The following is a 24,470-nucleotide window of genomic DNA, read 5'->3' as shown; positions in this document are numbered from 1 at the left end:
TTCTTGTTACTAAATGTGCTGAACCTGATGTTACTGGTAAGTACAAAATTACATTTTGAAGCATATTCATATAGCACAATTACTGGAGACTGCATGCCTAAAAGTTCATAGTTATAAAATCATTCCAGCACTCAAGTAATCTAGAAAACCACTGAAAATATCAAGTCAAGGAGTCAAAGCAATTATGACCCTAGCTCCTCAAGAATGTGTATTTGCAGACTCAAAATACTGTATTGACTTGTAACTGTAATCAAATTTTGGTTCCACATTACAGCTATTTTAGTGACCTGTTATGTGTAAGACCCTACTTTCCTTAGATGTAACAGTATCTCACTGCATACTCTCAACAAAATGAGCTACAAGGGAGGGATGTAATAGACTCAATGACAGAATAATATCCTGCAAGATTGTAATGTATCACACTGCATCTTAAACTCAGTCTTAAGATTCCAAACACTTGTGTTACTAATTGTGAAAAGCTAAAATTAAAAACCTGATATGGTGAAACTAATATATGTAACACCCATCCTGAAACAGTTTGCACTTCAGTTTCCTGCTGATTCCAGTTTCATGACATTCTTGGTTGAGTGCATTAGAAAACAATTCTAAGATTATTACTAGTTTCACTTATTTAAATAAGGTACAGTGTATATATAAACCAATCTTCTCAAAGTATTAAAAGCACTTTATTTAGAAAGAGAAAAGTAAATCTGCTGATTATTGAGATTGCTCCACACAACCTTAAATTTATTGGTTCCATACACACATATGTACACAGTACAACAAAGTGTGACCAATAAACACTTCAGATTAGATTCAGTTGCACAAACACAAGAAGCCTTTTCAGCACTGATCTTAATAGGCAAATTAAAAATGGAGTCTTCTGGATAAAAAAAACAAACAGCAACACTGTTTGATACGGCTTAGTTCATTTCTATTGATCACTTGTGCTGTGATTAATTCACAAAAAGTTTAGTATACACTGTTCAGACAAGGTAATATGGAATTCACTTAATACACATGATAATATAAGATACTAATACTAAAGTTTGTCTTTGTGCCCTGCTCTGTCTTACACTACATCACTTCCTAACTTCTTATAACTGAATGTACAATTCCACAGTAATATGTATTGTTTCATGTAAGAAATGGAGATATGCCCAAAAGATTTCACACATTCATGCAAAAGCTATCTTGCTCTATTCAAATTGCGCAGTTTCTATACATGGTACAATCTGTACATACAGGGCATGTTTACTACACCTGGCCACCTCAAGGTTTGTCATATTTCAAGCTAAAATTGCAAAAAAGGGTCCATCTCAGATTTTCAAAGTTTTGCTCTCCATCACTTACTATAAACCTTCGCTACCAAAATATCTAAAGTAATTGGTGGAACACCTTTTATTAATACCGTTTTAACTGTGTTTACAGTTTGTAAACAATGAAGCATGGGTGTCATGACCATATAAAACATTATGAATTACTCTTCAAAGAGGCTATAAGTTGCAAAGATTTGGTACCGCAGGTCTCGAGAAATAGCCTAGGATTACGCAGAAACATTTTAATTTGCGCGTCGTCCAATAATTTTGTCAATAATTACGAAAATCGTTCTTTAAAAACCCACTGAGAAACAAGTAGACAGACAGTTCGGCTGAAGCACCTTATTTCACTTTCCAACAGTTATATGGTTTCTACACAGACAGTAAATTATAAAAATATGCAAATACTTTCGAGTAGTTCTATAATTATAATGCTGTTTACCGATAACTGAGTCTTACCTGTCGCATGTTTCGTTCTGCTTGAATACGTGGAATCTCAATATTTCTTCAAGTGTTTCGGTGAAATATATAAAGTAATGTAATTTACATTACTAAATTCGCACCGAAGAGGCTAATGCGCGAAATAAACAACTAAATTAACCGCAAGCGTGCTGGTATCTTCGTGCGAATTCGTCAAAGTAAATTTGCTGCCATCTTGAAAGGCAGTATATCGTGTCCACTGGGGAAAATTGTACCTCGTCTCCAGCACGACGTATAATTCCACCAAGAAATTTAATAAAAATATAGAACGTTGAAATTACAATATAATGGGTCTTCAACAACATATAGCAGCTTGAATCGACAGCCAAGTTAATACGCACAGGTTTATTCAACACCTATCCCCGATGTAGCACTGGCAGCCATGTTGCCTTCTTCACAGGAACTGTACCCAGAGTTCCAAGCGCGCGTTACGTGCCAGACTTGAACTGAGTTCTCCCTAAAATCGTCCGTGCCGAGAAAATGCAGCCTCTGACAAGTGCGGGACATTTGAATTTCGTTCCTGTGACGATAAATAGCAAAGCTAACCTCTTCTCGCGTGTTTAAACTGAATAATTAACTGGGGGCAGCCAGATATTGCTGATCGACGAGAAAACAGCATTTTCTCGCTATATTCCAATAAAATCGTCGTGATAAACAGATATTTCAGGTCCCTTGAATAAAAGAGCCAGAGTTTAATTCATGAAATTAATGACAAACCACTTCTCACTGCGTATAAGCGGTACAAAAAGGGCCCCTTTGTACTGAGATAAGACTGGTTTTTTTTTAAAAATAATGTCACAACAACTGTCATGAGGCACTATTCTGTTATTACAAAGTATTCTCTGCTTTTACACATTTAATTTCCTTTATCACCGTCAAAAAAATAGCATAGATAAACCATGAAAGTAAATCACAACACAAACATTTTCTGGAGTCTTTTACTAGGACACAAACATGCAATCACAGTTTCTTTTGCTTCCGTGGTCGAGGTGGATTCCATGAGACTGGGGTGCTGTCTGTTATGGAGACGATATCCATTCCACCCATTTGCAGTCCTTTGATTGCTGCCTGAAATTAGAAGAAAATGTATTAATATCTTCTTTGAGCTGAAACTAACAGTCTAGTTAGAATAAAAAATACTGTTTTTGTAAAAAGTTGCTGATATAAACACAGACTATGGAAGACGGAAACATATCTGATTAAATTAACATGCTAGCTGACCTTTAAAATTCTGCAAAGGTTGAATGTTATGCTTTATTATGAACAGTTAGAGACCAAGTGAAGCAGACACTAAGCCCGGAGGTTTGTCCAAGATTCGAATTTCGATACAAAAAATGGTCCCAAGAAATGGCATGCTTTTCCTCACCGAGTCCAGTGACTAGTTCATGAAGTGGAGGTGACCTAAAAGTTTAATGTGGAATCTGAACAACAGCTCAAGATGGTATTCTCACATACACAATGACTTGAAAAAGTCATATACATGATTAGCTTTAATTTCCCAATATGTTTCAATAAATGAATACTTTTCACAATTTTTACCAACATTCAGCCACAGAAAACGCAACAAAGTATTTCACAAATAGTTCAAGACAATCACAGAACACTAACCAGTTTGGACTTATATTTACTAATGACAACGAGAGAAAAATTTTAAAGAAGAATTTTCTATTAGGGAATAAAAAATTGGCCAAGATGACAAAAGGATTATTAAAATTAATCTGTTCAAAAAGGCAACCAAAACATACTTCATAAGCAATGTATACTATCAAAGATTACTTACTGGACTTCAAGTAGGGGTTAATAACAAAAGAGACCAATTGCAACATCCTGTCACATTACAATACATGACCACAATGTAAAGCTTTTACCAAGAAAATCATGTGGATGGCAGTACTATCTTCCCATTTTCTGAGATCAACATTCCTCATCATGGAGGGATGCTGACTCATTTTCCCACACAGAATGAAGAGACGACACAGAAACACGCATGGGACCGGAAGTCACCTTTCTGAACAGACTGGAGCGAGTGGAAGGGCCACAGCAGCACGTTTGTTGTTGACGTGTCATCATCGGAGGGTGTCCAAAGCGTGTGCAGTACAGCAGTGCAAAATTGAGTTTTATAACATAAGTTGTTTTGGGCAAATTGTGTATGATCAAAAGAACACTTTGCAACAAGGATTAACTGAAAGACACAGAACACTCACTCAAGATGTTGGAGTTTGCTTTGTTTAGCCATCCTGATCCATTTTTTTTAAATTTTTAAATAATTTCCAGAGAATGCTGGAATGGTTCCTCCAGCAAGGGCACGACTGAAGAAAATTTATTTACTCACATTTCCACATGCATAAATTCTCAAATACACAAGGGACTGTTTTTGTATGGACTGTTTTTGTATCAACCTGAGTAGGTAGCTCATTTGCATGAATAGCGATAACCAAGTATTTAAGTAGGAGACAAAAGTTATTGATTACATCTGATCTGACAAGATTCCAAGTATAAAACGGTTGTTCGTTCTCTTCCTCATTACTAAAACTGCAGCATTATTACAAAGGTGTGTGTGTGTGTGTGTGTGTGTGTGTGTGTGTGTGTGTGTGTGTGTGTTTTACATAATGCTTCTATTCTGCACATATATTCAACAAAATAAAAATAAAAAAGGACAATGCACCGAGATCACTGTAAGGATAGGTAGACAATAATCTTCCCAATAAATTTAATATGACTAAATTTTCTCATGCTGAGAAATTACAAACGATCCGTTTTACTTGGTAAAAGCTTTCTAAATCCAAGATCACACAAATGTATCTTTATTTACGAACAAACAATTGGTTTTGCAGACTTTACTATCATCTCCAAATCTATAACATAATGCTTTTATACGGGATATATCTCATACCATGAGTTGCGAAATGTATTCATTTTGAGTTAGACCTCACGCCAAATTGTCATGTAGATAAAATGTAGTACATTACATAAAGGTTTTTCATAAATAAAACATTTTAAGTCAAAAAGCACCTTGTGCACAGGGCCATGTCCATAAATGCAGTGCTCACAGAGGGTTGACGACTCAAAAACACAGTACACAATAAAATGCACAGTAGCACCATCTGTTAAAATTAGCCGGATAATTGAAGAAAGACCTTAGTGTATATACGGTGCAACTAGTACTGCAAAGATGAACACATACAGTATGTTACAGCCACTATATGGCTCTTACAGCAGTACCATAAGATCAGAGTGTAAATTATTCTCTTCTTAGCATTTAAGATTAGGTACTTATGTGAGTGGCCTTTAAAAATAGTAATGACTATAAAACTATACTACACTTGCAACTGGAACTTTTTTTTTTTTTTTTTTAATTCTCACAATCCCCTCACTCATTCTTATTACTGCCAGCACAACTGGTAAGTTTAGGTATTTAATACAGTATCTAGATAGTTACATGTGTCAAAACTGTAATTTCCAGACATGGGTTATACTGGCCCACGTATCTTATTTATCATTTATGAATATCTGCAATGTATAAAATAAAATAAAGGATATCAAATTTTCATGCAATTAGCTTGAAAAAAATTGGTCTACTGTAAACCACTGTCACATGATTCTTCACTTCACAATATCTTTAAATAGATAAAAGTAAGTTATGCAGATAAACTGAGTGCTTTTACAGACAGATTAGGAAATCTGCCACCTCACTTGGAAAAAGTGGAATACAAACTTTGCTTCAGTGTGGAGCTGACACTACCCTCGTCACTGTGGCTACTACATGCAATCATTTCTAAGCAATATTTTGCATCTGAAGCCACCAATGAAACTTGCAATAAATATGTTATGATAGGTAAAACAAATTTTTGACTGGGATAAATGTCAAAATTTTCTGCTTTTGGCAATCAATCCATCTATTCCTTATAAATTAATCGCATTATTGGAGGGAGGGGGGTGTTTTGCATGAGGAGACCAGACAGCGAGGTCATCGGTCTCATCAGATTAGGGAAGGATGGGGAAGGAAGTTGGCCATGCCCTTTGAAAGGAACCATCCTGGCATTTGCCTGGAGCGATTTAGGGAAATCACGGAAAACTTAAATCAGGATGGCTGGACGCAGGATTGAACCGTCGTCTTCCCGAATGCAATCGCATTATGGGCTTAGCATTCCTTAACAGTTTACACTAACGTCATTTCACGTCACTGCAATACCCATTAATTTCATTTCAGCAAATCTAACTAAACTACACACTGAAAGATTCCTGTTCTCTCTTCACTGCCAATTTTGATGGACACCAATATGAGAAGTGTCCACCCCTTGCCTTTATCGTGGCTTGGACTCTACTAGGGACATTTTCCAAGAAGAATGTGAATGTCAAAGAAGGACTAGCAGCCAATTCTTCCTCAAGAGCCAAAACCAGAGAAGATTGGATGCCGAAGTCAAGGGAGAAGTCGACATTCTAACTCGGCCCTAAGGAGTTCAGACTGGGAATCTGAGCAAGCCATTCGATTTCAGGAATTCTGTTGTCTAACAACCATTGCCTCACAGACGCTGCTTTATGACAGGGCACATTTTCAAGCTGATACAAATAATCTAGTCTCTGATATGTTCCCTTCTATATGCAGTATACAATACTGTAAAATGTGCTCATACCCTCCCACATTTACTGTTTTCTCAAGTGCAATAAGGAAACCATACCCTAACCATGAAAAACACCCACATTCTGTAACACCGCCTCCTTCGTACTGCAATGTTGCCACCACACATGTTGGCAAGTACTGTTCCATTGGCATTAGCCACACCAAAATCATTCCACTGGAAAGCCACAGGTCTAGCATGATTTGTCACTTCCAAACACTCATTTCCACTCAACTACTGTCCCATGGTGTGTCTCTACACCACTCAGAAATGATTACAGAAATGTGTGGCTTATGAAAAGCTGCTGGGCCGCTGTACCTTATTCTTTTTAAGCTTGACCATTGTACCCTATTCTTTCTAATTGTTTGACGGATCGTATCAGCCAGTACCTGAGGTCTCCCAGTCTTGATGTAACTGTGGTTGTTCCTTCACCTTTCCACTTCAACCATCAAATTATCAACGATCAACTTGGGCAGCTTTCAAAGGGTTGAAGTATCAATAATGGATCGGTTACCCAATGACTGCTCCACATTCAAACTTTCTAAGATCTCCTGACTGATCCATTCTGCTGCTATTGTTTCTCTATTGACTACCTAATACTCAATGTCTCCTTTTATACTGGTTTTCCACCTCCTGTGGCATCTAGTGGTCATCACTGGGGGGTGTCTGCATACTTATGATCAGCTAATGACCAGATCATACAACAAACATTTTCACGACTGGTTTTTTTAGCTGCTGTTAAATCTTTTGTGTTGTATGGTCATGGTCAAAGAAACTTTTCCACAAAAGTTTCATGGACATGACCCGGAAGATTTCCCAGCAAGTAACAGTGTACTGTTTAACAGGAAATCCCAACTATGGTTATAGTGTTTCACATTTGGAAAGTATGGGCAGACAAGTCACACGAATGGGTAAAAATTCTCAGAATGTAATGGGCATCAAAACCTGATCTCCGTATTTACAATATGATATCTATGAGTGTAGCCACCAAGCCAAAATCAAATTAATATTATATAAGAATCAAATATATCACCAGACATATTAATCTTACATGATTAAGGTTTCCAAGTTGTATTGGTCAATAAAATTTTGCAACCAAATGAGCAATTATACCTTATACACACACCAGTAAACCACCTGATTCTTTAAAAGAACCTGACTATGCGCTGCATTACTGGTTCCATCAAATCAACCTCATGGCACTGGTTACCTGTATTGAGTAAGATCCCACCACCTCACTTAAGGCAAAAATAAGCTCTACTGAGGGAGGCCAAGAAAATCTCTGCATCACCTTCTCCACCACCACACCAGGAATTCTGTCATCCGCCACAACAATGATTGCGATCAAGAAGACCAGCAAGTGTTACTGCAGGACAACTCATCGCGGATGGTTTTGATCTAAATGAAAGCTGGAAGCATGAATGGTCAATGAAAACATTGGGAACAGGAGCCCATCACCTTGATCCCACAAAGCAGCCAAACAGTTCTGACCTACCAAGGAACCTCTGGTGCCACCTCAACAGGTTAAGGACTGGACATGGTTGTTGTAGCTACTTCAGGTACAAATGGGACTAGATCAGTTCACCAATGTGTGAATCTAACCAAGAAGAGCAGACAATTGAACATCTAGTCCAACACTGTCCACTTCATTCATACCCTGGAATTCCCAATGACTTGTTAACTCTCACACCCAGCTTAAGTAATTGGTTGAAAAACACAGACTTCCAAGGTTTAATCTTGTCTTACACCATATGATTAAATAAATAAAATAAAATGTTTACATCATATCTCCTAAACTGTGTGTCATACAATGATATAATTTTACTCACAAATCCAAAGATACATGTGGTACTGTCTGCAAACTGTTTTGCGGAAAGTAAAGAAGTAATAAATTATAACTTCGTGGCTGGTGCTGAAGTTTGTTGAATGAACAGCAAAAATCTAGTGATCCGTCAACATTCATCCATGTTCTTGTGTGGAGTGTCGCAAGAACAATTTCATAATGGTTTGAAATTGCATGTCAAGTTTGTTGCAAGTTGCTAAGTGCTCTTGTTCTCGAATACTGGACGAATCAAGTCATGGTATTTGCACACCATCAGTTACACAGACTCAAAACAGTTTCTAATTATAATATTTGTCTTACTGCGTCAAACTTTTAACCTAACCTATACCTCTTAATGAGAGATTGAGACAGCATTTTAAATTTTCAAATTTGGTCAATAATTACAAAAAATACTGAAAAACAATTTTTTGCTGCCCTGGAAGCCATTAGATAGGCAACCTGCAACTGGTTCCAATTTCAGGTGCTGTATAATGCACTGGAATATACTACATAGCCGGCCACGGTGGCCGAGTCGTTCTAGGTGCTCAGTCTGGAACCGCGCGACTGCTACGGTCGCAGGTTCGAATCCTGCCTCGGGCATGGATGTGTGTGATGTCCTTAGGTTGGTTAGGTTTAAGTCTAGGGGACTGATGACCTCTGATGTTAAGTCCCATAGTGCTTGGAGCCATTTGAACCATTTATACTAGATACTCTGCAATCTTGCCTTTGTGAGCCAGATATACAGTCATGCACTCTGTACTACTGGAATAGAAAAAACAAACATGGTCACTCAACTAATATACTGCTTTGGACTTGGACGATTCAGATTTAATGAGATTGAGGCATTCATTAGGAACATCTTGTCCCTCCTCAAGGGCAGCAATCTATAAGCCTGGGAAAATCTCTGGGAGCACTGTGTTCTTGGCAGTTGGTTCAGAAATTTTCAATGGGATTCATACTTTGAAGAGATTGTTAACCATGGCATTTGAGTGATTCTATCGCTCGGTGCTCTCTCACCTGAGCTTCACAAGGATGTGTATGGGTGCCCAACAAATGAAGGAAGAACTTTTAAGTTAAACGTCCTCAAGAAGAAAATTTAGAATGTAGTAACTCTTTTATACAGATATTACTATTTATATGAATGGTAAAAACACAGATTTACAGAATACATTTACTATGAGAGAGGGAAAACAAAGTGTGATTTGAAGGGAGTGAATAGGAGAATTAGAGGAATAAGGCATTCATGAAAGCTTTTGTGTAATTCAGGCCAAGAGGAAAGGAAGGGAAACTGTTGTGCCAACTTAGGGGAGTGTACCACTGGCTGAATGCAGAAAGAAGAAACATCTATAATGCTATAAGATAGACAACCATAACAGAACAGTACATTATTAGACTGGTTTTTTAGAATTAAATTAAATGAAATGGATAAGAATACGAAATGAAAACGATTGATTTATGCACTTGCATACCACATTAAGTATGAATAACTGAAAACTGATATCTGCAAATCATTGATTTTAAGAGAGGCTCAGTGACAAGGAAAATTTGTCAAAATAGTTTTTTTAAGTGATACAGAAAATATCATGAATCTTATGAATCTTAAAACTGATACAGACACTATCTGCAACAAGACTGCACTGCACTGCCAACTAATGAATACACATTACAGATAGAACTTTATCTCTCAAACACACCAATCTAAGAGAACAGTTCTTGTACAGAATTTGGTGGCTTTCAACCAATGGCATTAATATCACCGTCTAGGACTGTACTGACCAAACAATCTGTTTCTTTGTGACAAAGGCTTGGAAGCAAGAGGAACAAAAGATTAGAATCTTGTTATTTCAATACATGACACAGGAACTGAAAACTGAAGTAAAGGCTGTAGTCATGCCCTCGGAGACATGTGCTGGGCAAACCAAGAACACTCATTTTGCTGGTATTTTGATGGTGGCATTGCAGACCTTGTCATTAGAAATAATAGACCACGAACTTCTACTTTCAATGAAGCTGCATATGAATTATCCGAAAGAAACAAAAGTTGGACTTCCTGGTTCTCTTGGAATTCACTGCACCAGCATTTCACAAATTCTACCATGATCTAAGGAAAGCTGCTAACATCAGGGAAGTCTACTTTGATACTGTATTTACAAAAACAAACATGATAAAGAAGCACGACAATTTTGTTCTCAATGGCAAAAACCCTGTGTTCTGGTGCATCATTAATTTTAATTAGCTATTTCTTAGTAAATTCAGCGCCATTACACACAATATTTTCTCAGTAATTGCTGATGTTAAGCATCCTTCTTAAGGTTTATATTTTTTCTGTAATGTACATGTTAAGAAAAATAATACAGACCATGAAATTTATAAAGTGTGGTCTATAAATTGATCAAATAGTTTCCAACTACTTTTCCCTGGATGTTATAGTAATACATAACTTCTTTCCTTTGAATTGTTAAATAAAACAATTTTAAGTCTACAATGGCAATTTTGGCCTTTGGCAATTTTCAAAGGGACACTGCAGAAATGTTGCACCTTAGCACATAGCCTTATTTAAGAATGAGACACTTTCATCACGTAACACCTTCACAACTCTCATACTGCCGTCTCCACATGCATGTCTACTACTGTTTATGCTGTAGTCATATACATGCCATTTCATCCCCGACAACTTGAGTTGCAGTCCGTCAGTAAAAATATGCACCACTCCATTAGTTTGGACAAGGAGGAACAATGAGCAACAACTATTTCTTTGGTCAGAGGGATAAAATGTGCTACAATGACTTTCAGCACAATAACAGGACAGAGCAACAGTGTTTTGGAAGTGGCCCAAAGGAAGTCGGGCACGAAGAGGGACCAGCCAGCCCATCAACTTTCACCATGGTCCCAGAACATTTGGCAAGCTCAAGTGAGAATTTTAGAAGCTAGCTACAATTGAAGTGGTAGTGTCACCTTTGGAAATCAGTCACGGTCATGCATATCAAACCATTTCAGGGTGGTGGGTAAGACAGCTTACGGAAGAACTCAATGTCAAACACGGTGACATCTGCCAAAACTCGCTTGACTTAATTTCATCAGAGGTGGAGGTTCACTTTTGACACAGTTAGTCATCGGTGATGAAACTAGAGTGTCAGTGTGTGGAATGGACACAACCTGGATCACTGAAGCCTAACAAGATCCAGGACTTTGCCTTTGATGTCAAAGGTTATGCAACCTTTTTTTTGAGACACAGAGAGCATAAACGATAAGCAAACATCATCAAACGAAATTTCCAGGGTGTATTGTTTGGGAACAAGTTAATGGCAGCAATTCATAGCAAACAATGAGGTCTGTTGTTGCACCAAGTGTTGCTGCTGCATTGCGATGGCTGCCCACACACAGCTCACTATACCATTAAAACCATCAAGAAGGTGAGTTCTGAGGTGCTGAACTCCCTCCTTACCACCCAGAGTTCAATCCTTCCAACTTTCACTTGTTTGGGGCACTCAAGAATGCTTTGTGAAGTCACTAAGTTTCCTCACATGTGAAAGTGCAGAAAACAGTGCAAAAACGTTTTAGTGATCAAGTGTAAATCACCTTCTTGGTAGAAATACATAAGCTTGTGGACTGCTGGATTAAGAGCATTGAAGAGAAGACTGTGCTGAAAAATCACTTATAGGTTGAGACAATTTTATTTATATACACTGTATAATGAAATGTGTACATATTTTTTTTACTCTCCCTTGTATTAAACAATATGTAAAGTCATTGCAACACGGTCAGCCTGCAAAGGTTGTGTAGATATTTGAGAGAACACTATATATCAAACGGGAAAGCGCTAGTAGATAGACACAATAAAAAACACAAACACACACACAAATTTCAAGCTTTCGCAACCCGAGGTTGCTTCATCAGGAAAGAGGGCAGGAGAGGGAAGGACGAAAGGATGTGGGTTTTAAGGGAGAGGGTAAGGAGTCATTCTAATCCCGGGAGTGGAAAGACGTACCTTATGGGGGGGAAAAAGGACAGGTACACACACACACACACACACACACACACACACACACACACACACACACACACACCCATCCGCACACAGACCACAGGCCTGTGTGTGCGAGTGTATACCTGTCCTTCTCCCCCCCCCCCCCCCCCCAATGAACCATGGACCTTGCCGTTGGTGGGGAGGCTTGCGTGCCTCAACGATACAGATAGCCGTACTGTAGGTGCAACCACAACGGAGGGGTATCTGTTGAGAGGCCAGACAAATGTGTGGTTCCTGAAGAGGGGCAGCAGCCTTTTCAGTAGTTGCAGGGGCAACAGTCCGGATGATTGACTGATCTGGCCTTGTAACAATAACCAAAACGGCCTTGCTGTGCTGGTACTGCGAACGGCTGAAAGCAAGGGGAAACTACAGCCGTAATTTTTCCCGAGGGCATGCAGCTTTACTGTATGATTAAATGATGATGGCGTCCTCTTGGGTAAAATATTCCGGAGGTAAAATAGTCCCCCATTCGGATCTCCGGGCGGGGACTACTCAAGACGATGTCATTATCAGGAGAAAGAAAACTGGCATTCTACGGATCGGAGCGTGGAATGTCAGATCCCTTAATCGGGCAGGTAGGTTAGAAAATTTAAAAAGGGAAATGGATAGGTTAAAGTTAGATATAGTGGGAATAAGTGAAGTTCGGTGGCAGGAGGAACAAGACTTTTGGTCAGGTGACTACAAGGTTATAAACACAAAATCAAATAGGGGTAATGCAGGAGTAGGTTTAATAATGAATAGGAAAGTAGGAATGCGGGTAAGCTACTACAAACAGCACAGCGAACGCATTGTTGTGGTCAAGATAGATACGAAGCCCACACCTACTACAGTAGTACAAGTTTATATGCCAACTAGCTCTGCAGATGACGAAGAAACTGAAGAAATTTATGATGAAATAAAAGAAATTATTCAGATAGTGAAGGGAAACGAAAATTTAATAGTTATGGGTGACTGGAATTCATCAGTAGGAAAAGGGAGAGAAGGAAACGTAGTAGGTGAATATGGATTGGGGCTAACAAATGAAAGAGGAAGCCGCCTGGTAGAATTTTGTACAGAGCACAACATAATCATAGCTAACACTTGGTTTAAGAATCATGAAAGAAGGTTGTATACATGGAAGAACCGTGGAGATACTAAAAGGTATCAGATAGATTATATAATGGTAAGACAGAGATTTAGGAACCAGGTTTTAAATTGTAAGACATTTCCAGGGGCAGATGTGGACTCTGACCACAATCTATTGGTTACGAGCTGTAGATTAAAACTGAAGAAACTGCAAAAAGGTGGGAATTTAAGGCGATGGGACCTGGATAAGCTGAAAGAACCAGAGGTTGTACAGAGTTTCAGGGAGAGCATAAGGGAACAATTGACAGGAATGGGGGAAAGAAATACAGTAGAAGAAGAATGGGTAGCTTTGAGGGATGAAGTAGTGAAGGCAGCAGAGGATCAAGTAGGTAAAAAGACGAGGGTTAGTAGAAATCCTTGGGTAACAGAAGAAATATTGAATTTAATTGATGAAAGGAGAAAATATAAAAATGCAGTAAATGAAGCAGGCAAAAAGGAATACAAACGTCTCAAAAATGAGATCGACAGGAAATGCAAAATGGCTAAGCAGGGATGGCTAGAGGACAAATGTAAGGATGTAGATGCTTATCCCACTAGGGGTAAGATAGATACTGCCTACAGGAAAATTAAAGAGTCCTTTGGAGATAAGGGAACCACTTGTATGAATATCAAGAGCTCAGATGGAAACCCAGTTCTAAGCAAAGAAGGGAAAGCAGAAAGGTGGAATGAGTATATAGAGGGTCTATACAAGGGCGATGTACTTGAGGACAATATTATGAAAATGGGAGAGGTTGTAGATGAAGATGAAATGGGAGATACGATACTGCGTGAAGAGTTTGACAGAGCACTGAAAGACCTGTGTCGGAACTAGCCCCCGGAGTAGACAACATTCCATTGGAACTACTGACGACCTTGGGAGAGCCAGTCCTGTCAAAACTCTACCATCTGGTGAGTAAGATGTATGAAACAGGCGACATACCCTCAGACTTCAAGAAGAATATAACAACTCCAATCCCAAAGAAAGCAGGTGTTGACAGATGTGAAAATTACCGAACAATCAGTTTAATAAGCCACAGCTGCAAAATACTAACACGAATTCTTTACAGACGAATGGAAAAACTAATAGAAGCTGACCTCGGGGAAGATCAGTTTGGATTCCGTAGAAACACTGGAACACGTGAGGCAATACTGACCTTACGACTTATCTTAGAAGAAAGATTAAGGAAAGGCAAACCTACGTTTCTAGCATTTGTAGACTTAGAGAAAGCTTTTGACAATGTTGACTGGAATACTCTCTTTCAAATTCTAAAGGTGGCAGGGGTAAAATACAGGGAGCGAAAGGCTATTTACAATTTGTACAGAAACCAGATGGCAGTTACAAGACTCGAGGGACATGAAAGGGAAGCAGTGGTTGGGAAAGGAGTAAGACAGGGTTGTAGCCTCTCCCCGATGTTATTCAATCTGTATATTGAGCTAGCCGTAAAGGAAACAAAAGAAAAATTCGGAGTAGGTATTAAAATCCATGGAGAAGAAATAAAAACTTTGAGGTTCGCCAATGACATTGTAATTCTGTCAGAGACAGCAAAGGACTTGGAAGAGCAGTTGAATGGAATGGGCAGTGTCTTGAAAGGAAAATATAAGATGAACATCAACAAAAGCAAAACGAGGATAATGGAATGTAGTCGAATTAAGTCGGGTGATGCTGAGAATATTAGACTAGGAAATGAGACACGTAAAGTAGTAAAGGAGTTTTGCTATTTGGGGAGCAAAATAACTGATGATGGTCGAAGCAGAGAGGATATAAAATGTAGACTGGCAATGGCAAGGAAAGCGTTTCTGAAGAAGAGAAATTAGTTAACATCGAGTATAGATTTAAGTGTCAGCAAGTCATTTCTGAAAGTATTTGTATGGAGTGTAGCCACGTATGGAAGTGAAACATGGACGATAAATAGTTTGGACAAGACTAGAATAGAAGCTTTCGAAATGTGGTGCTACAGAAGAATGCTGAAGATTAGATGGGTAGATCACATAACTAATGAGGAAGTATTGAATAGGATTGGGGAGAAGAGAAATTTGTGGCACAACTTGACCAGAAGAAGGGATCGGTTGGTAGCACATGTTCTGAGGCATCAAGGGGGTCACCAGTTTAGTATTGGAGGGCAGCGTGGAGGGTAAAAATCGTAGAGGGAGACCAAGAGATGAATACACTAAGCGGATTCAGAAGGATGTAGGTTGCAGTAGGTACTGGGAGATGATGAGGCTTGCACAGGATAGAGTAGCATGGAGAACTGCATCAAACCAGTCTCAGGACTGAAGACCACCACCACAACAACAACAACGACAACAACAACAAGGTAAGTCTTTCTGCTCCCGGGATTGGAATGACTGCTTACCCTCTCCCTTAAAACCCACATCCTTTCGTCACTCCTTCTCCTTCCCTCTTTCCTAATGAAGCAACCTCGGGTTGCGAAAGCTTGAAATTTGTGTGTGTGTGTGTTTTTTATTGTGCCTATCTACCAGCGCTTTTCCGTTTGGTAAGTCAAAGCATCTTTGTTTTTTATATATATTTTCCCACGTGGAATTTTTCCCAGTGAAGCACAAAATTTTCACTATGTTCTACTAGAAAATTTCCAAAGGACAAAATTGTAATTTTGGACTTAATTAATTATTTTAACAGCTGAAAACAACAAGTGAGTTTATATCAGTTATATCAAAAATAATTTTTAAAGAAATTAAAACCACAATAATGCTTGTCATATTTGAAAGATCCCAAACAGCGTTCTTTGCAAATGAAATATTAGCACTTGAATTCAGAAGAAAAACATTGCAGAATTACAAAAGAAACAGCACACAGGGGTAAAAAGGTGATGCAATTACTTTTAAATCTGGACTGTACCCATATCCTGCTTCAGTTACACGATTTGCAAACGTTTAGAAAACTCTTGCCGACTTTCACATTAATAACACTATACACAAATAGTTAGAGGTATACATATTCCACCCCAGGTGACAACTCTCTCTCTCTCTTTCTCTCCCCCCCCCCCCTCGTGTGTGTGTGTGTGTGTGTGTGTGTGTGTGTGTGTGTGTGTGTTAGAGAGAGAGAGAGAGAGAGAGAGAGAGAGAGAGAGAGAGAGAGGGGGGGGGGGGGGGGGTGTTTGGTGGGTTACAGTAAGGGTATCTGGCCACCCCTTCAACTGTTCATGCCAAACTATGTTGAACCTGTAGAGATGGGGGACAAAGGCACAAGAAAAAGAAGGAGAAAAAGATGTAGTGTACCACATAAATGCAGGACACACACTCAAGTGTAAAAGATTAAATGAATGTCCAAAAAACCCTGCACAGATGAAGACAGTACGAGAAATAATACTACAATCAGGAACAATTTTAGAATCTCAACAGTTGGAGTGGAGGAACTATTAAAGGTCAGCATATTCATTAGTTCAACATAAAGTAGTGTACCATAAATTTCATGCAATATTTGTGTGTAAGGAACTACTAACTGTTACCAATGCCTTGGAATCCAGAGAGTAGCTGGCAAAATTTGGGTTAGAAATATCTGTCATCCTCCGTGAGCAAGTTATTCAACAAATAGTAATCTTCTAGGTGCTAATGCTGTTTTGGGATATGAAGGGAATGATCCTGTCATAATTTGACACATGTGCTGCAACGGTAAATAGTACAAGCTGCAGTGACATCTTGCGAGAAAAACTGAAATTTGATGTCTCAAAAATGACAAAAAGTTTTGCAATTTAAACTGAGAGTTCATACTCTACAATAATGTCCAGCCTCTCACAGCAAGTGCAACATTACACTGCTTCCTCACTGCCAAAAAGGCTTTGATCTGGAATCTGTGGATTACCATATCTTCTGCTTTAGAAGCTGCTGTGTTATTGACAGTTTAGGTCAATCAGATGTCTAAGTCTAACAAGCAGAGCAAATGTGGCTTCCTAAGCAACTGGAAACCTTTGTGGATGGGATACACAAGCTGATTGAACAATACCAAAGCTACATCGCTGAGCAGTGAGCATAAGTGGAAACGTGATAGGTTGGCAGTTATATATTATATTCACCTCTCTGTGACACTAACTTGATAAGAAGTTGTCCAGCTGTATGGATGTGTAAGTAGCAGAGGGAGACTTTAGTGTAATTGTTGGAAATGTAAGGAAAGGAGTGCGGATAGAATATCGCAACACTATATAAGTGCTAAGTGGCCACTGTACGGCCACTATTTCTTTGCACCTACAAAAACATCCCTCCTATGCTACACTTCTCATGTCTCTCCCCTCCCCAGTCATTTGTTGTTTTACCACTCATCAACAATCAATACTGCCGTGGAAGAGAGTGCCTCGACCTTTCTGTAAGAAATGCCTGAAAGTTTGGTTCTCAACACCTGCAACAGCACAATAATGATATATTTAATACGCTGTGAAAACAGCAGATCAAAACAGGTTCTTTACGTCACGATAACATGACAATTCTCTAATACAGACTGTGCTGACCATCAATATTATGCAGCTGCTCTGAATGAATATATTTTAGTGCCTTACCAAATATCTAATCTATTTCAAAAGATACATTCTATTATGCAAAGCGAGAACACATTCGCACAGACATGGTGACAAGCTATAAAGCTTTCTTAGTAGGTGGTTCAGTGGTTAAGATACTGGACAAGTATTTGGGAGGAAGACAGTTCAAATCCCCATGGGCCCATATGGACTTAGTTTTTGTTTTTCCCACGTTGCTGTTGCTGTTGTGGTATTCAGTCCAGAGACTGGTTTGATGCAGCTCTCCATGCTACTCTATCCTGTGCAAGCTTCATCATCTCCCAGTACCTACTACAACTTTACATCCTTCTGAATCTGCTAAGTGTATTCATCTATTGGTCTCCCTCTACGATTTTTACCCTCCATGTAGCCCTCCAATACTAAATTGGTGATCCCATGATTCCTCAGAACATGACCTACCAACCGATCCCTTCTTCTAGTCAAGTTGTGCCACAAACTCCTCTTCTCCCCAATTCTATTCAATACCTCCTCATTAGTTATGTGATCTACCCATCTAATCTTCAGCATTCTTCTGTAGCACCACATCTCGAAAGCTTCTATTCTCTTCTTGTCCAAACTATTTATCGTCCATTTCTCACTTCCATACATGGCTACACTCCATACAAATACTTTCAGAAATGACTTCCTGACACTTAAATCTATACTCGATGTTAACAAATTTCTCTTCTTCATAAACACTTTCCTTGTCATTGCCAGTCTACATTTTATATCCTCATTTATACGTATTTTCCCATAAATATCTTATAATTAAAGCTGAAATGGTTATTTTTATGGGGTGTAGCCATCTCCCTTCCCCAATGCGAGCTTGTGCTCCATCTCTAATGATAGGACAAACCTTAAAATGTTCCCTCCTATTTTTTTGAACTTTTCTTTTTTAATTTATTTCTGAATGTAAATGTTATACGTCTAAGTGAACTGGTCACTGCTGCAACTAAAACATTATTTATTTAAATCTTTTGCTGTAAACTGCAAACCTCTGAAATACATGACAAACTGTACTGTATATTACTTTCCTCTCGTTCAACTGATCTATGGGTGTATGGGAAGAATGACTGTAATTATAATTAGTCAAAACTTGTCTTCATGGCCACTATGTGGGTGATATATTGATACTTGTAGTATAGTCCTATGTTCTTAACTTAATACTGGTTGTTGAAGCATTTTGCAGGACAGTTGACGCCTATCTTCAAGTTTTCACTTTTTCCTCGACGCAGTCTTTTGAGTCAAACCAACTTATGACCATTCATGCTGCTCTCCAGGTGGGGACAAAAGCTACATGTAGGAGAATTTTAACCTGCTGGGGGAAAGGAACTGTTGATTCAGACATACAAATGATTAATTCTAGAACTAACTCCACGTCTCCACTTCCTTGAGAGCTTAGAAGGATACGCCATCCCAAACATCTAGTACAAGTAAACATAGTGAGATGCAGTTCCTCAAAATTATAGTGGATAATGTGACAAATTTTCAGACATACTCAAGTCATCAGTGTTCGCAGCTGCTGAATTACATCACTGACATAAAAAAACTACACACTTTTCTTCTGTAATATTGGGAACTGCCATCTAAGAGCTTCGGGAAGATAATGCATGGAACTTGAGCAAATAAGGTAACAGCATTGCAAACTATAGTCTCACAGTTGGGAGAAGTAATACTACAAACACCTGTCCTAGTGTATAGGTGTAAGCAAACCTGTAACTTGGGTGCACTTCATGTGTGTACCTATGTATTTTGGGACTACAGTCTATATTTTTCTGCTGTAGCAATCTGACAATTTGTTCCTGAAGCTATTCAGACTTTAATACTGTCTGAGATCTACCCAGAAACTAACAGACGTTTCGGTCTATTGTGGTGGTGGGCAGGACTTCTGCCGCCATCTTGGTGCCACAATGTTCCTACATTCAACAAGCATCCAGTGGTGGTAGCGTGTGCTCTGTCTCTCCGCTACTTTCCTTTCTGTGATGCGTTAAAATGTGCACTGGTGTTGCTAATTGTGAGGCATGTTTGCGGTTATATTTTGTTGGCAAAAAACCGCACACTAGCTGAAATTTTTTCGCAAACTTTGTGATGTACACTGGACAGGAATAATGAGTGAAAGCCAAGTGAGGCAATGGGGCACCGATTATAAAAATGGCCCACACGTATGTTCACAATGAGGACCACAGTGATTAGGCCAAGCCTTGTGGCTAACTGGTGGCGAAAATCTAACACAAATTGCGTGAAAACTGTTCTTTCATGATTATGGAAATTTTGCATTACTACCTCTTCCCAGCAAGGAACACATGGCTCATTACATAATGCTTCGATACTGATGCCAAATTGCATGCTGGTATAAACCAGTGGTTGCAATCATAGGCGGCAGATTTCTTCAGAGATGGTATTGAAAAACTTCTGCCAAGGTATAATACCATCTTGGAGTACTGTGGTAGGGAGGAGATGGTACAGGAGAAGACACCAGAGTAATAATAAAACCATAATGGATACAAAAAAAGATTAAGAAATGCAAGCAGCAGAAGCAACAGCATGGCTATATATTGGTAACTTAAAGAGAACCACCACAACTGATACAGTAGTAAAATACCTCAACAAGAACAGAATACTGTGACAACTAGAATGTGAAGAACTGTGCACACTGGACGACAAAAAAGCTTTCAAAGTAGGCATTCCGTTTGAAGATCTACAAATCACAGAAGAACTAAAATTGTTGTCTGAAAACTTAAAAGTATGTCAATTTCGTTTTCCAAGAAGATCAATGGAAAAGGGAGCAGCAGAGCTCAACTAAACTAAGAAGAAAACCAGAAGAATAAGGGATAAAAGCAGTCTTGCAGAATACAGAGGGAATAAAAAGTGCTCTTAATCTAACACTAACAGACATTCCGCAAACCTCTGATTTTGCAATTCTAACAGATACCTTCCTAATAGACAAGTGGCAACAAAGATTTCTACAATTTTACTTAATGGCAAAGAAGGGAGAAGGGGGACGACCCATGGGAGGAATCTCTATCCTACTGAAATCCTGGATGAACCCCGACAAAAAAAATCATACTGCAAGAAAATAGTATGCTAGAAGAAGCATCAAACAAATATAATTGCAGCCTACTTCCAACCGCACACAAATGCAGTAGAAATAATTGACGAGATAATCACACTCACCAAACATGGCGACAGCAAACCCACCATTAATGCACGTGATCTCAACTGCAGAATAGACACGTATAGCTATAAAACAAGACCAGTCACTGAAACCTTAGAAGAAGATGGTTTCATTCTACTGAACAATAGACAAATACCTACATATATACGTCACAATGGTAAAAGCACCATTGATTTTGCATTAAAAAAGAGGAGAAATAAAAGGAAATATTCAACCAATATGGCAAGACTCCATCACTCCTATACGAAAGCACATTCCAATGAAGATAAAAATAATGTCACCGCACCACCAGCAAGAAAGACCCACCAAATCACACAAAGAAAAATAGATAACGAATAAATAACAAACCAACAATAACACAAATAGAAACTTTAACAGAGGAAGGAAACCTTGTAAAAGCAACAGACCCTAAAAAATTCAATGATACAAACCAAACAACAAGGACAGCAAAAAGATGGTTCGATGCTGAATGCTATAGCAAAAGGAACACTGTTCTAAGAACACTCCACAGATTAAGAAACCAGCATGATGATGAAACATGCAAACTATATGCAGAAGAGAGGAAAATCTACAAAAAAACTAATAGAGGAGAAGGAAAAAGAATACATAGAGAGGCAAAAAGAGAAGTGGATGAAGCAGTTAAAGACCCATACATAGCAGCAAGACCATGAAGACTGGCTCATACACCAAATATAGACAGGAAGGAATGGAAAGACCACTTCAGTAAGATACTGAACAAACGAGGAATCCAAACACCCCCAAAGAAAGAGAAACAACATCAAGCAAAGGAAAGAGACAATGTATGGGAACCTCTAAATGAAGTAAATGTAAAAGAAGTAATAAAAACACTGAAGAAGAAGAAAGCAGCAGGACCAATTATATATATAATGAATAATGAACATACACAAGATGCGAGAGAGGCTCTCCAACACATATGGATCAAACTATTCAACAAATGCCTGGAACTTTGAAGAATTCCGACCCCACAGACACACTCGATAAAAGTTCTCTACAAAGGTAGAGGAAGCCCAATGGACACAAACAAGTACAGAGGCATAGCCCTAGTAAATAATCAGTTCAAGATGTTTTCAAAGATAATTACACAAAAAATCAAAGCCTGTGTGGACAGTCACCTCCCAGAACCACAAATGGGCTGCAGATATCTGGAAGATCAACACTTACGGCAGTCAGGCTGCTTCTAAACAACATCGACTACAAAAGAAACAAATGTTCTACACAGTGTTCATAGACTTTACCAAAGCCTTTGACCTACTGGAAACAGATCTCTTAGTCCGAAAACTGGACAACACAATGGGAGAAGATAGCGTATGGGCAAGAATAATCAAGTCAATCCTCAAATACAACTTAATCACAATATCAAACAAACTCTCTTTTTCGAACCTTATTTTGCAATCAAACTGAGTATTACAGGGCGACCCAATGAGCCCTTTGCTGTACATTCTTGCTACTGAAGAAGTACTGCGAATTGGAGAAAACGAAGATGATGTATACATATATGCATACACTGACGACATAACAGGAAAGAAGCTAAAATCATTGCGAAAATAGATAAATGGTGCAGAGAACACATACCCAAGAATGCGGAAATCAACATCAGAACACAAAAATAAAAAATCTCAAACTTTAAATACCTAGGGGTGACATTGCAAGCAACAGCCAAATGCTTCACAAAACATACAACAGAATGTGCAGCCCAAGCAATAATAGCAATACAGGACATCAAAAACATCCGCCTACTCAGTCTAGAAACGGCCTTGAAATTATTCAACGCAAAAATTTTGCCAATCCTGGCCTACGGGATGGACGTTATATGGGACCACCCGACAAAAAAATCCAGAAACACTAGAAAAGGTAAAATCGACTTATCTAAAAAGAGCACTAGGACTCTCAAAGGCAATAAGATGTAGACTAGTGTATTGGCTAGCGAGAGAGATATTCCTAATCGAAGACTTCTAACTTCGATATACGATGCCACGTACCAAGGCTTCCAGAAATCAACTGAAGATCATGGAGGATAAACGAGAAAATTATGGCCAGAGTTCTATGGCAGTGAAGCAATGACGAACCGCTCATGGACAGCACCAAACTTCGAACTGCGACATGTCTTAACTAGATTATCTATTCACGGCTTTCATCACCTAATTTGCAAAAAGAAAAAATATCATGCCCCAACCACAACGTGTGTGTGAACTGTGCAGTAAAAGAGTGAAATCTAAAAATGAATATGCAAAAATGTAAAATGTAAATGTAAAATGTTAAGCACAGTAACTGTATATGGTTATTTGGCTGCAGTTTTATTAAATAAATAGTGTTCTTCAGCAATGATTAAGTCCTGGTACAAAAGGACAAAATTTTTCGCTCTAGAACAGATGTACCGGGTGCTGGTTTGTATTGTTGCTGGTCCTGTTGGAAGAGATGAAGTTGAACGAAGTAATGTGAAAGAAGAGACCCCCAGCTTGAACCCAAACTCTTGGATGTTCTTGCATACTCAATGGTGTTCTTATTTTTCAAGTTTGATTTTTTCTTTGCGCTATGCTCTAGTTTGGGTTCATTAAAAAAAATTAAATGTGTGTGTAATTTGGACTTTTTAAAGCTATTAAAGATGGCTGGTTAAGCAATTACTTTCAAACTGTTAAATTTGTTCTATTAACTTTAGTAATTCAATTTACAACAGCACTACGAACAAATTGTGTGTGGCAAGGAAGATGAGAAAAATATTTTCTTTTATATAAATATGCATTCTTTGATAGTCAAATATACTACGAAAACTTTCCACAATATTCTTAAAAACCTAAGTATGCACTGCTTTTGTTTCACGTTTTTTCTAAATAATTATTGAACTCATCCATAAGCTGATTGCCTCCTTTTGTAGGATAATTTTCAATTATTATTCATAGCCATTATTCACTAATTCTAGACTGTTGATGAAATCATTTTTATACCAATGCAAAGTATCTGTCTTAAAGAACCCTTCACACAAGTCCTGTCTTGTAAAGATAGAATTGTCTGGTTTTATTTGAAATAAATAATTTAAACCCACTACTGAATTTCTGGAATTTGATTACTACTTGAACCCCTTTAATCTTGTCATCTGCTGGTTTCACCTCATGATTCAGTGCAGCGCCCAATTTAACTTTTGAATCAGAAGACAAATTAGGATCAAAGACGACAAACAGATGCAGGAGGGATGCCATAAATGATTTTTCAAGTTTGTACAAAGCCACACGAAATATCACAATCGACAACTTGACGTTTATAAAACTTCGAAAGAATGTTTAAATCCCTGTATGGTGCTTCGGCTGCAGAAGGGGCAGACAAATATGTGTATTCCTGGAGCTACTTCCAAATCAAGTCACTATCATTCAACATTCCTGGAACTTGATGTCTCAAATGTGGCA

General features: G+C 38.5%; 1 protein-coding gene across 1 annotated transcript in view; it reads right to left on the bottom strand.

Moving 5' to 3' along the window:
* Positions 1-664: 664 nt before the first annotated feature.
* The window catches only part of LOC124615787 (28S ribosomal protein S11, mitochondrial), a 68,166-nt gene continuing 44,360 nt past the window's right edge, over positions 665-24,470 (bottom strand). Inside the window, exon 5 of the mRNA XM_047143905.1 lies at positions 665-2,867. Within this exon, the coding sequence (XP_046999861.1) occupies positions 2,760-2,867 (108 nt within the window). The 3' untranslated portion in view covers positions 665-2,759. The remainder of the gene's footprint in view (positions 2,868-24,470) is intronic.

Source organism: Schistocerca americana, chromosome 5 (genome assembly GCF_021461395.2).
Source record: "Schistocerca americana isolate TAMUIC-IGC-003095 chromosome 5, iqSchAmer2.1, whole genome shotgun sequence".
In the NCBI taxonomy this organism is placed as follows: Eukaryota; Metazoa; Arthropoda; class Insecta; order Orthoptera; family Acrididae; genus Schistocerca; species Schistocerca americana.
Note: the sequence above shows the minus strand (reverse complement) of the source record. Positions and strands in the feature narration are given on the sequence as shown.